Below are 14,667 nucleotides of genomic sequence, written 5' to 3'. Positions count from 1 at the left end.
CAGTCAAACACAAACACACATACTTTTGGCCATACAGTGTAAAAGTTCTCACTCTCGCTCCCTTTCAGTAAGTGCTTTATCCTGGTTAGGGGTCACGGTGGATCTGGGTAGCACTCGGCGCTGGGATGGGACGCCAGTCTTTCTCAGGGGACCGCCCACACACATTCACACCTACAGTTGGCAATTTAGCATAGCCAATGTGTTTACCTGTATGTTTACGATCCCAAAGGATCAGGGGGACAACATGCACAGAAAGTCCACAAAGACCGTAACCCGAGCTCAAGATTGAACCCAGGACTGCGATTTAAATAAACTCACAGTATTCTAATGTATTTTTATATCATTTTTTTCTCCCTTTCTTATCATCCCTCTGTTATAGGAAAAACAAAACATCTTACAGCCATCCATTTTCCTACAACGCATGTCTTTGGACTGGGGGAGGGAAACTGGAGTACCCGGAGGAAACCCCTGAAGCACGGGGAGAGCATGCAAGCTCCGCACACACAGGGTGGACACGTGAATCGAACCCCCAACCCCGGAGGTGCAAGGCAACCTCTCAACCTCAATTACTTTCCCTTTTCTTTCCTTATTTTGCACACAAAACTCTCAATAACCTTTTCTCAATACCTACACTACAGACAGGAAGTGTTTTGCAAGGCTAGATATCAGTAATCCAGTGTTGTTTTGGAGCTCAGGGTGTGATTGCTCTGGTCTGTCCGACAGTCAGAGGGGGGCGCAGAGCTGACAGAGCAGGCGGCGTGAATAATTTACAAATGTTACCAAGCGGTTCACTTTTACATTTACATTTTCTCTTCTTTAACCCTGCATAATACACTTCCCACATTTCTGCATCAAAAAACATTATTCATTAATATTAAAATTTGCAGTTTCGTGGGTTTTTCTTTCACTACATTCAGCTGGCTCTCTGTGTGTGTGTGAGACCGGTTGGCCATTTAAACGTGTTTGTGTGTGTGATTGGACTGCAGGAGGCATGTTCTCTCTCCCCCTGCCCCCCTGTGGACACACACACGCACACACACACACACACACACACACACACACACACACACACGGCATATTGATTTCTGTAAAAACAGCACACATTGATGTCGGATATAAGAGATTTCAAGAAATTTGAGTGTAAATAGAAACAGATTTCTCTCTCTCTCTCTTTCTCTCTCTGTGTCAGTCTGTGTTTGTGGGGGTGGGGCAGTCAATAATTTGTTCTATCTAGGGTAGTTCAGGAGGGGGCCATTATTTTTGATCACTCCCACAAACCATATGAAGGGGAAAACATCGGTTGGTTCTACGCATGGAAGAGAAAAACAGTACATGTGCTAGCAATAAGCTCCTGAGCTCTTTCACAGATTAAAAAAAAAAGTCTGATTTCGGCATCCACACATCTCGAGGTGGATTTTTTTTTTCCTCTGGAAGCCTCGAACAGCTCTTCAAATCTTTGTACGAAAAAATACACCGCATTGTAACGAGGAAACGAGAATCCACGCGACGCTGCGGCTGATTTCTTTCTAGCGCAGACTGTAGATTCGTACGGCTTGTTCATACCAGTGGTCTGATCTTTTCCATCCTGCTTCGCTGAGCCATCTGTAATAAGTGGCTTAGAAGTCTTGTGTAATGAACGTAAACGAGGGGGAAATTCACTATGTCTTCATTTTTCTTCCCTAGATGCCTCTGGGAGAGGAACTAAAAGTAGACAGGTTTAGCACAGGACAAATTTACGCAATACTTTATGTTTAGCGTCAAGCGTAATAGCTTCATTGTCGAGCTACTGATAGATATTAGATCTTTTATCCTTCCTAATATCTAATATCACCACCAGCCACCATCTCTTTTTATCCTCCCTTGTTCCCCCTCCCCCCCCAAACTGAAAGGAGTCCAGAACCTCAGTTCTCAAAAGTGGGTTCATTTCATTTTATTGGAAATCACACCCAGTCATTATAAAAAATTATACTTATTATTGAGGTTGTATAGTTATTATCTGGTTTTACTGACCACTTGAATTGAACATATTTAATCCAGACCAAAAACCAGAACAACCAAAAAAAAAAAGTAGCTCTATAAATAACATCAACTTGGACCTGACGTCTTCTAATGGTGGAAAGTTCAGGAGTAAAGATTCCAAAGAGACAAACTATTATCCGTATTGTACACGTTTAAGTAAATGTTCATGAACGAAAACAGTGGACGAGAACCCCTCATCTAGAACCATCGCTGCGTTCATTTGGTGTTAAACCTCCAAATATCAACACTGTGGAACCTCTTTGGTAGTTCTGGTGTGTGTCGTATGTACTGTATGTAGCAATGTTCGATTAAAATGCCGTTTTCTCCTTCACGGCCCTGATGCATTGCTTAAAGGAATACTCCAAGCTAATGACCGTTTTCCAACCTAATCTTCATCGATCACAATTGTAGACCGACACGATGCCGAGAACAAAGATTTAGACGTGTTTCTTGTAAAAATCTTGAAAAAAAACAAACAAAAAAAATCCTAGTTTCAGTTACAATAGAACCCTAAGGGCAGGCGTTGAGCTCCGTAAACGTCCGTGTGAAACGGAGTATTTTTTTTATGAATAACTCACAAAAGTATTTGTGAATTAAAATGGGACGGGGCTAGTTTTCAGAGGGAAGGATTTGTCCATACCGTGTGGATCTAGTGGCGCGTGGATACCACCAAACTACGAAAGCATAAATAAGTGGAACTCCTTTTTTTTTTTTTTTTTGGTGCATTATTTCAACGTTAAAAAAAAAGAAAACCTTCTGAAAAACTCTATAACAAGAGCTTGGGTACGACTTTTTCCCCTCATATCCATCCCATCGTAAAAGTATTATCGTTAATATTGTTATTCTGTTTCTGACACGGTTTAACATCTGCCCCTTGACTTTATATTATAAAGGAGTTCATGGTTTAAAAAAAAAAAAAAAAAAATACAAAAAGAAAGGATTTCTATTCCCTTCTCACTGCAGGGAAACATATCCAAATGATTGCCTGTGGTAATCCCAGACATGCGACGGAAACAGATGGAAAAAAAAAACCCACATCCGAGTACTCCTTTAATATAACGTCCCAGATCTCTTTCTCCGTCTCACTCACTCTCGGATAAAACATACATGCCTATCTGTCTATACACACATCTATTACCTCACGCCCGCCTCTATACATTCTGCTGCAATGCAAACGAACACCCTAATCCTCTTCTTTCCCTTGTTCTCTCCCTCTCCCTCTCTCCTCTCTCCCTCTCTCTTTCTCTTTCCTCCAGGCCCCTGGGAAAGGCAGTGGACGCTGGCAGTCATGGGTGAGCAAGAAAGATGGGTTGTGTGTTGCCAGTGTGAAGGAGATAAGAGCAGTTAGAAAGGGGAACATTTAAGTGGGAGATGGAAAGAGAGGAAAAAGGGGGATGGGGGAATGGAGGGAAGGAGAGAGAGAGAGAGAGAGAGAGAGAGAGAGAGAGAGAGAGGGGTTGGGGGTGGGTAGTGTGTAGGCACAGGGGGCTTTGCTAAGGGGGCTTGGCTGATATGTACCCTTATTGGTTTGTTCAAACGGAGGGGGGAGGGGGCCACGACACACACACACACACACACACACACACACACCAGCTGGAAGAGAGCGATGAGAAACAAAAGAGAGGGAGAGAGAGAGAGAGAGAGAGATTCATAATTAAAGTGCAGGCTGATTATTAAATTGCTGATACTCTCCATCTGAAAAGTAACGGAGTAAAAATAGTTAGATCGGACACATAATCCAGTGCTATATTAACACACACACACACACACACACACACACACATACACACACACACACACACGCTGCAATAGAATTACTAATAAATCTTTTTATCTTCTTTGCTTTAATATGAGTCTATGAATATTTCATTGCCAACCCCTTAGCAAGAACGGAACTTTTTTTTTATCCAGTCTAATTCTCCCAAAAATTACATTTCATATGAGGCCGGGAATAATGGGAGAAATTCCACACAACCTAACACCAAAGTACAGCGCACCTCCTGTTACCTCGACGAGGATGCCGTTAAAGGTGCGGTCCGCAATCTTTTTTTTTTCTTTCTTATTTTTCCTCAACTTTTAGCCTCTTTAATAAAATAACCGGTCTCTATGGCACCCCAGCTCTGGAAACACATGAAACCTCAAATAATGCGGAGAACCAAGATCCAACCCATCAGGACGAGGGGGCGTGTCTGACTTTCAGGCGTCAAAGTCCCCATGAAATCAAAATGGCAGTTTCGTGGCTTTCAGTATGAATATGTTCGCCTTAAGGTTATCTATAAGCTCGTGCGCGCCAAAACAACGACAAATTTACGCATTCGAAATGCTAGAGTCTCTGTCTCTACGGATCTACCGTTCCGATGACCACGATCGGTCTGATCACTTCAGCTTCTCATCAGATTTTCTGTCACAGTCAAATGCTGTCTAGAATCTGAAAGTGTCCCCGCCCCGACATCATAAAAATCCATGGTATTAACCGTCAAGTACGGCTTAGCCCGGGCTGTGAGGTGAGCTAAACTCCATCGGCTATTTAAAAAGTGGGAGGAGCTACCCGATATGTCCCACCCTGACTTCCTGTTTCAGTGGAAATTACGTCAAGACATCGAATAACGCCGTGCGTTTCAAAGGCACTTCCCGGGGACTTTTAATGTTTAGTGTTTGTGGGCGTGGCTTTGAGGGAACGTTGACGCGACGGGCTGTTTGTGTTTGGATTTTAGACTTCGGATTGTCGACTGTATTTTTGGAGGCACTTCAACAGCGAAACAAGGGTCTAATATTTCAAGCTAGACGTCGTAGCGCTCACGTGCGTTTATAAAGACAGCAGGCCGTGCAGAAAGAGCAAAGTGGGCGTGGCTTAAAGCTGACAGGGTCTTAAAGCTGTGAGAAGTTTATGCGTATGTAAACAAGACAACTTTTTTCACGTTCTATACCGTCATACAGATAATATATACTGTAGTAAAGGAGCGAGGGCATCGTACGAAAGCTGCGGGACTAGTCTGAGCTGAGAAATGGGAGGAAAAAAAAAGGATAGGGAGAGAAGGAAAAAAAAAATAGGAGAGCGATAAAGGGAAAGAGCGAGCCAGCCCAGTCTGAACTCCAGCCAAGCTAAATCTGAGCGACTTGGCACCAGACCCTTGGCTCGAGTACGCAGAGCGAGGGGGGAAAAAAAAAAAAAACCGAGGCTGAAGTGCTATGCCAAGAATGCAAAGACATATATGGTCTTCCCCACTCTCTCTCTCTCTCTCTCTCTCTCTCTCGTCACGCCGAGTGTGAGTTTGAAGAATAAACACACCTCCACACTGTCCACACAGGCCTGCTTTTGATTAAGGCCATACTCCACATCACTGCTTCATAATCGCTACCACGGGTTTAGAAAATCTAATAAACGCACACTTTCATGCATTAAAGGTGCAATAAGCGTTTCCGCCCGCGCCCCCCCCCCCCTTTTTTCTTTTATACAGTAGCAAGGCTCGGTTAACGCATTTCTTTTTCGAAACAGGAAGTCACATAAGGAGGACCTCATGTATGGATGTGTTTTATTTTACTACTGTTCTAGACTACTGCATAAATAATTCCACATATTGGGTCGTCGTATGAGCTTCGAGACACAGCGTTAGCGTTCTGATTCCGGCTTCACAGTCATGTCGTGCCAAAGCCTTTTCAGCGTCACAAACATTGTAACGCAACACACACACACACACACACACACACACATACAGGTCTAATATAAACATATACTATACACATGCTAAAGGTGTTACTGAAACCAACCAGAAACATGTTGCATAACATAGTGAACACACACACACACACACACACACACACGCACACGCACACACACTTAGCCTAGAGATAAAAATCAAATCAATCAGACATAATGGAAACATAAATACTACAGTATCGGGTTTATTATTTCAAGAGTAATAATTCGTCCCGAATATTCAGAGGCGTAGATCATAATGTGGCCACTAGGGGGCGTGTCCTAATTTTGTGCAGGTTTTTGCTCGTTAACTCTTGGCTAGCTGAAATCTCAAGCACCAAAATTTAAAAAAAAAAATTCCCCAACTCGACGTACTCCTCAGCATAAATGACTGCTTTTAAATCATGCGTTAAATTAGTAAAGGATGAACAGCGCTAATGACAACATTGGGCATAAATAGAAGTCTTTAAAGGAGCGGTTTGTAAAATTGAGCGCTCTCTGAATCCTCACTTTCCTCCCCAAGCAACTCCAGCAATAGAAGAGAATGGAAAAATGTGGGCGTTGATCATGGGCGTGGCCTGGCAATCATTCGTTTTATGTTCTAATGAGAACCTGGTGTTTCTAGAGTTATATATATATATATATATATAGAGAGAGAGAGAGAGAGAGAGATAACGGCGTTTTTACGTTAAACGCAAATTAAATAACGCAATAATTAATGTGAAAACTCCCAGCTGTAATAGCTACAGTACGTACGCTCACCGGCGGCACCAACGATCTCTGCTTCTTCCTTCCAATCTTCATTTTTCTTCCTAATGTCTCTCTAGGCGTTTAATAAGCGGTCGTATAGAGCGTGTCGAACAGTAAACGGGAACGAATTGCAGGTAAAGTTACGAGAGGGGAAGCGAAGAAACGTCGCACCACGCCGTGCCGCAGGATTGGTCCGAGGAATCGCTTGAGCCGATCCATCTGCACAAAAATAAACAAGTCAAAAAAACACAAATCTCGATTCAAAATGTCACACTGTTGCTGAAATGAAAAGTAAAAATTACAGACTGCACCTTTAAGGAGGAGGATACAATGTTTTGCTCGCTCTCTCTCTCTCTCTCTCTCTCTCTCTCCCACACACACACACACATATACAGAAACACACACTGTTTCAGAGAAGAGGCTTCACAAAGGCCCTCTCTCTAAAGCCTCTGTCTGGTGATGTCATTGATGAGAGTGTGTGTGCGTGTGTGTGTGTGTGTGTGTGTGTGTGTAGTAACTTTGGGTTTCCTGTCCGACTCTCCCACACTGGATCTGTGTAATCTGTGGCAGAGAGGATGAGAGAGAAAGGGTGGAAAGAAAGGAAGGAAAAAAGGGACTGATGAAATATGACCTGATGTCATGTCCGTTCCCTTCTCCCTCATCCACTTCTCTTTCTCAGTCCTCATCCTTTCTCTCTCTCTCCTTACTCTCTCTCTCTCTCTCTCTCTCTAATGTCTAATGTATAAAAGAACCTCATTAGGAAATGATGGTGACGTAACACTGATGTACTGTTAAAAAAAAGCCGTCACTATAGAAACGATAACGTATTAGAACAAGCGCATTAATATACGCGAAGCAAGAATTTCTGACCAATCAGAATCAAGACATTTCGACCGTCAATCTCTGGGTGACTTCACACCTTTCTCGACAGCGCCTTTGATTTCTAACCGCAGGTGTTACGAGCGCTAAACGAAACCCAACTCACAGTTCATCGTCACACCTTCGCTTCTAATCACGCCCCACGTTTGCGTCGCTCGATATTGTTTTTGTTTAAAAAAAAATTTTATGTGCGCGTGTGTGCCGAAATCACTTCCTGTCAGCTAGCACCTCAAGCCACATCCTTTCATGCGTCTTGAAGCGTTAGAATATTTCCTGGGTCTCGTCTCGAGCCAGCTGCAGCCATGGTGAGCTACTGCCCCATCTGCGGGAAACCCGTCTACTTCGGTGAGTCCACTTGACTTCGTATTGTTTCTTGACCTCTTCGCTTACTTCCTGTTTTAGAAAAGAAAAAAAAAACGGTTTCTGTTTCCTCTTTGTTTTGGAAGGGACGATCTATTTATCTGCCTCGTATTCATTTCTGCTCTATGAAACACTTTTGAAAAATTTATGGGAATAGACGGTGCATGAGTTAAGACGTTTCCAAGCGTGGTTCAAAACCTATTTTCGAGCCTAAAAGTCGCAAAAGACGAGCAGGAAACGGCGAAAGCCCTTAACGCAGAACTCCCATGACCACAGAAAGTCATCGTATATACGTTCATCATGGTTTGCTCCAAGACGCAGCCCAAAAATAGCCATAACCGTGTCCTTAGTAACAGCCTGAGATCAATCTAAGGCTTTAGCAGGGTGCTTGGCCTTACGCTAGCTCTTGTTTAACCTCGATTTTCAGCGTGAGATGGATCTGCTGCGCCAAAAGCCCTTCTTTCTTTGAAGTCTCGCTTCAAATGTAAACTCGTTTGGGTGGCCAAATGTAACTGACAGCTTAGAAATGACTTCATGGTGAAGTTCTGAAACTTTCCACACTGCAGTTCGAAAGGGACTTTCAAAGACTGGACAAAAACCTTTTTATAAATGTTGGCTTATGATTGCATGTAGGCTATACACTGTATGTCAGAGAGAGAGAGAGAGAGAGAGAGAGAGAGAGAGAGAGAGAGAAAACGAACCTAACCGTTCTCAAACTAACTCTCCATGAGTCAGCCAGTACAGGAAGTGAGCTGGAGGTTCAGGTTTGTGGCAGGAAGTGGATTTGGCTTGAGACAGCATAACAGACACAGAAAGCATGAGAAAGAGAGAGAAAGAGAGAGAGAGAGATTGTTTAATCTGGCAGATGCAAGGCTAAAAGCCATGGCTGCTTACAGAAAGGACGCTCTCCAAAGCCAAGCTCTGCTAGAAAGTTCTGGAAACTCGCAACCGACTGGGAGCCAGGGATGACTGGGACAACGGTTTCTGGCCCAATCCTGTAATCTGTGTTACAGAGTGAAGACAGCAGGCAGCACAGGACATGTTGATTCTGCGTGAGAACGGAAAGCGGGCCAAGACGGAGGCCAAATTGTGGACGTTCCAAGATGGAGGGAAATCGGGGACTTTGGACACATCCAAAATGAAATGAAATTTTTTAATAAGCACTATTTAGTTTGCCTATATGGGGGGAAACCCTAGAACGCCGGCCGTCCCTTTTTCCAAAGATCCTCCGTTGTACAATCCTACCTAGAACCTTTAAAGGGTTCCCCAAGACCCTACAACAGAGGGTTTCCCTTTGGGAAAAGATCTCACGTAGACACCAAGAACCATTCTGCATCCAGAAACCCTCTGTTGCCCAGTCATACAGTACATAGAACCTTGAAAGCTTTCCTCATATTAAAAAAAAAAAAGTGAAGAAACCTTTACCAAAAAAAAAAAAGATTTTCAAGTACAGACCTAGAACCATTAACCATCCAAAACCATCCCTCTGATCTAGATTGCTATATAGAACATTTAAGATTTCAAGTAGACACCTAAATCCATTAACCATACAACCCCCTCCCCCACCCCCCCTTTAAAAAAGATAAAATAAAAAAACTATGTGGTTGGTGTAGCAGGTAGAACAGATGACTGTGGGGTCTAGGGCTCAATTCTGAGCTCAGGTTACTGTCTCATGGGTTTCCTCCAGGTTCTGCGGTTTCCTCGGCTATTCTACATTGCCTGTAGGTGCGAGTAAGTGAGCGAGTATGGAATGGAGCTCCAGATCCACCGCAACCCTGACCAGATAAATGAATGTAGGCGTTCGCCATTTCCCCAGATCTGACGCAGAACCTCGGTCCTAGTGTCTGCCTGTGTTTATCGTTTGGATTAAATGTTTATTTCCACCAACGTGGTACTGGTTACCGGTCCTGGAGCAGGTGTTGACTCAGGGAACCGGAGCTGTGCCTTTATATACTCAGATGTCAGAGAGAATTAATTGCTACAGCAGTATCGGTGACACCGGACGCAAGGGACTTGACCTGACCTCTTCATCTGTGATTTTTTTCAGGTGAGAAAAAGAGGTCGCTAGGCCGGGATTATCACCCCCTGTGTCTGAAGTGCGACAAGTGTAAACGGCAGCTAACGGCTGGCCAACATGCAGAGGTACTTACTCACCCACCCACCCACACACACACACACACACACACGATCTCTTCCTTATTTCTAATCATCTTCATCAGTAAATGAATGGTTCGTCATTTCAAAATCAATTTTTCACCATTCCCAAATCTCGCCACACAGCCATGCCGTGTTTGGTGTTTAAAGCCGGCTTCTTTAATTCCGCTACAGAGCTACAAAGCCCAGAATCTTTTCTATAAATATCTTCTTCGACCCACTCAGTGATGTCACACAGATGTTGTGCCGATGTGCTGACGTGGTTTAGGACACTGTGACCTATAAACACGGACAAAACCTCACCACGAACACGGTAACATTATGTAGGCGGCCATTATGGAAAAGTGCACAGTCTGGTGCCACTCCCCCCCCCCCCCCCCCCAGTAGGCCCCGCCTCCCAAAGTTTGAAGGTGGAAGCTGGAAGAGAGCTGGATGAACAATATATCTATTATTTTATATAATATATTTTATTATTTTAAATGAGAATACAGAGCTGAATGGCCTTGTTTGAAGTACTTCATTCATTCCCAATCATTCACTTCAATCTAATGTGGTTTATGCATGCTCAGGCTTTTCTTCACAGAAATGTGTGTGTGTGTGTGTGTGTGTGTGTGTGTGTGTGTGTGTGTTTTCCAGCATGATGAAAAGCCCTACTGCACGAACTGCTACTTGAGAGATTTTGGGCCTAGAGGTGAATCAATCTCTCTCTCTCACTCTCTCTCTTACACACACACACACCCACACACACACACCCCAGACAGTGTGGCACATTGCATAATACTAGAAATGGCACACTGCCACTTTTATCTTTTCGGCTCCGAATACTGATACTGAAACTGCATATCATCAGAGTATCAGCACCCATCCAGTAGTTTTTTATTTTTTAAAAACTAAGCTTTAAAATGATTTTTAGAGATGTGCACAATCAGTCATAAGCTACTGAAAAGTAGGAGATTGTTGTACTTGTATTGCTTTTGCAAAAGCATTGATAAAAACAATGGATTGGGGGGAAAAAAAAACAGATTAAAAAAATAAAGTCTTGCGTAATACTACAGACGGCACAACGCCATTTTTTAATGCAAGTGAACCAAACAATGCAGGGAGTGCCAATACTTTAGTCTTCGTGAAAACAGAGAGACCATCAAGTGTATATTGTAAATAAGTTTATGTATCGTAGATGTGTTATGGATTTGATGTTGTGCCATGCCACACTGCATGATGGAAAAGTCTCTTGCTCTTGTTCTAACGTCCATTCCCATTTTTCCCCCTCAATCCACCCATCCTTTCTTTCTCTTTCTCCTGTCGCTCACTCCTTCTCTCCGTCTGCAGGTACCAGAGCACTTGTGCCTCGTAACTGTAGCACTGCTACCTCCTAAGAGCACCCTCAACTCCAGCCATGTTCCCAGCTGCAGCTGCCATGTTTATATCTGCTAGATCTCCGACTCCAACTGCTAGAGCTCCATCTCCATCTAGTAGTTCTCCAACTCCACTTGGTAGATCTCCATCTCCAACCGTTACGTTCCCATCCTCATCTGCTGCCTCTTCAACTCTTAGTGATCAGTCTCCACCTGCACGATATCCATCTCCCTTGGCTACACCTACAACGGTCTCCATCTCCAACTGCTGGATCTGCTTCATCTGCTAGAGCTCCATCTCCAACTGTTAGATCTGTATCTGCAACTGCTAGACCTAGAGCGGAGCTCCATTTCCAACTAGTTTGATCTCAGTCCACATCTGCTAGACCTCAAACTGCTCGATCGGCAACAACCGGATCTCGATCTCCTGTTGTTAGGTCCCCTAGATCTGCTCGAGCTCCATGTCCAATGACTTCACCTACTTCAAATGTTAGAGCTTTGACCGATAGATCCTCATTGCCAGCTCTTATCCTCAATCCTATCTCTACTGGCTAGCGCTCCATCTCCAAATTTTACAATTCCAGTGACAACTGAAAAAAATCTAATCTAAATTAACGATTAGATTTCCATGTCCGACCAACAAACCCACATCTACCAGACCTACCTCTCGAACACCGCCAACTCCTGGATCGCCGAACGAATCTTCTAGACCTACATCTTTTCCTTCAACATACCCAGAGCTCTATCTGCTACAGCTTCAATTCCACTGGATCCACAAGTTCTGCACCTACAGATCTCCATCTTCAACCACTAGCTCTACGTTTTCTTCTCTCTCTGTCGTTCTTCTTTGCCCCGCTTCCTCGGAACACCAACTCTGGTAGAAAGAAAGTGGGGCCCATGATGAACACCAGGCAACCAGCCTCCTTCTACCCCAAAACCCTTGACTCATTCGTCCTCCAACCCCCACCCCAAAACATCATTTTGTAAACTCTCGCTCCTGCAATGTTGGACGGTGTTCAAATGCGGTCACGAGAGAATACATGCAACATTAAACAAAACCGCTTTAAGAGCGTCCGTGCAGCAAATCCACTTTTTTGGCTCCAGAAGTTCAGTCAGATGGTTTTAGTTTGGCCCACGGAACCTCAGCGCACAATTCGTTAATCGATTATTTCAAAACACACTGTGACCTTTCTCTGTGTGTGTGTGTGTGTGTGTGTGTGTGTGTTTGTTTGTGTGGTTTTATTTTGTTTTTCCATTATTAAACATAATTATTTCTAAAAGTGAGTGACTTCACGTGTGATCTAGAGCGTGATATTTTTAAGGGAAACGGTCCGATGTCATTTACCCAATAATTGACTAACATGCTAAGAAAGTCGTCTATATCCAGCTAGCAAGGCTAATCATGAGCTAGCGCTTAAGCTAATGCTTTATTATTATTTTATGCTCATTCTTAATTCACAGCTACACCTCCTATGGGTGTTCTACCCTGCTATAATGCTGGCTTGCATAATGAATTGGTCTGTTTACTAACATGCTAGTTTATCGCTTAGCCAGTTTACCCTCATGCTAGTTTGTGAGTTAAAATTATTATTATTATTATTATTATTATTACTATTATATAACTAGTACCCGTGTTCTCTGGGAATACGTTTATTATTCGGGTTATTTCAACGTTCATCCGTTGGTCATTTATTTACACGCTAGCTAGCGTTGTGATAAATGCTAGCATATTTCTAAATCTGAAACCGTCGGTAGAATTTAATTAGGAATAAACCACTTCCATCATTCGTTTTTTTGGGGTTTTTTTTTTTATCCGTTTACAGTTACTCTCGATGTCGCGGAAGGTCCGATCAAAATGCGAACTCGACGTGAATTGGTTTAACTTTAAAACGCGGCGCGATGTGGAGTTGTACAGTAGATTAGCTTGTTAACTCGTTCGCTGCTCGTGCCGCTTCATACAACAGTATGAATACGTGATAAGGAGCCCCGACAGTCGTAATATAATCATTTCTATCAGCGAGTGAATTAGTACACAATCTGATATTTGATCTCGCAAGATGGATCGCCCCGGGATTTAACGTTAAACATATTCTGCGGGTTAATTTGATGGGTTTAGCCACAAAGCAAATGTTGATAGATACAGTTAACGAGGTCGTGGTGTAATAAAAAAGGTACTCTATATTCATATACACGCACAGATGTCAAATAGAATTTGGCAGTCTGGAGCTCACAACCTCTTACACACTCGTCAGCTGTAGAGGGAAAGTGTGTGTGAGAGAGAGAGAGAGAGAGAAAATGAGAGCGAGGGAGGGCGAGAGAGAGAGAGTGCTTTGGCAGGAGGGAATCTTCACAGTGCCAATCTGGTCTGCTGGAATGTGTGTGTGTGTGTGTGTGTGTCTTTTCATGTGAGCTGGCAGCTTAACACTAGCTCTGGCACATCTCCTGCTGGAGACTTGCTGCTGGTCTCACACACACACACACACACACACACACACACACACACACACACACACACTAGAACAGAAGAGCATGCCTATGTTCTTTGAGTATTTCTGGGCTGTGTAGATGTGCATGGTAAAACACACACACACACACACACACACACACACACACACACACACACACACACCCCTTATTCCAAAGTCAACCTTGCACTGACTTTTATTCAAGCATGTAGGGATTATTTCAGCGAAGCCTTCGTGCAGTGTGTGTGTGTGTGTGTGTGTGTATAGGGTTCCCCACCGCAGTGCGTCTCACCCACCCCCACCTTGACAGGTCACATGGTGTGTGCGTGTGTGATGCCAGCTGTCTCATTTGCATACGCTTTTAACTGCACTACAGATCTCTCATTACAGAGAGAGAGAGAGAGCGAGAGAGAGAGATGGTAGAGAGACGGTATGGATGCGTCAGTCACTGAGCAAAAGGCTAATTTGGCATCCAAAGATAAGTAGCTGGCTCACACACACACACACAGAATATTATCTGTTACAGTGATTTCTAAAAATAAATACAGTTGTTTGGATGAATAGGAAACATCTCAGTGTCTAGTAGCAGTAATAAAAATAATAATAATAGTAATAATAAGCTTTATTTGTATATGTTATAGATCTGACATCTCTTTTGCTGGAGTGAGAGTGTGTGTGTGCATGTGAGAGAGAGAGATTTTGACCTCTTAGGTGTCAGACTTGTGCCATGTGACATACGCATATATACATACATTTGTATTTCAATCAGCATAAGGACACCTTATTAATGCAAATGAACACTTTAAATATGCAGCGTATGCAGAGGCGCCCGGGTCATAATCGCGTTTCACACACTCCCGAATGCAGCATATTTCTGATTCTTACACAATTCTGTTTGCTAAATTAGTGACTGTAGAAACCAGTTCGTAACGCATTCACTTCCCCGACGACTAAAGGGGTAGTTCACCCAAAAATGAAAATTCTGTCA

The 14,667-nt window shown here is 43.3% G+C and overlaps 1 protein-coding gene across 1 annotated transcript; it reads left to right on the top strand.

Moving 5' to 3' along the window:
* Nucleotides 1-7,616: 7,616 nt before the first annotated feature.
* zgc:195282 (uncharacterized protein LOC100192223 homolog) lies at nt 7,617-14,573 on the top strand. Its single transcript, XM_053619132.1, has 4 exons — nt 7,617-7,690; nt 9,753-9,847; nt 10,496-10,550; nt 11,189-14,573. The coding sequence occupies exons 1-4, from the start codon at nt 7,648-7,650 to the stop codon at nt 11,233-11,235; spliced, it is 240 nt and encodes a 79-aa protein (XP_053475107.1). The 5' UTR covers nt 7,617-7,647; the 3' UTR covers nt 11,236-14,573.
* The last annotated feature ends 94 nt before the right edge of the window (nt 14,574-14,667 follow it).

Source organism: Ictalurus furcatus, chromosome 29 (genome assembly GCF_023375685.1).
Source record: "Ictalurus furcatus strain D&B chromosome 29, Billie_1.0, whole genome shotgun sequence".
NCBI lineage: Eukaryota > Metazoa > Chordata > Actinopteri > Siluriformes > Ictaluridae > Ictalurus > Ictalurus furcatus.
Note: the sequence above shows the minus strand (reverse complement) of the source record. Positions and strands in the feature narration are given on the sequence as shown.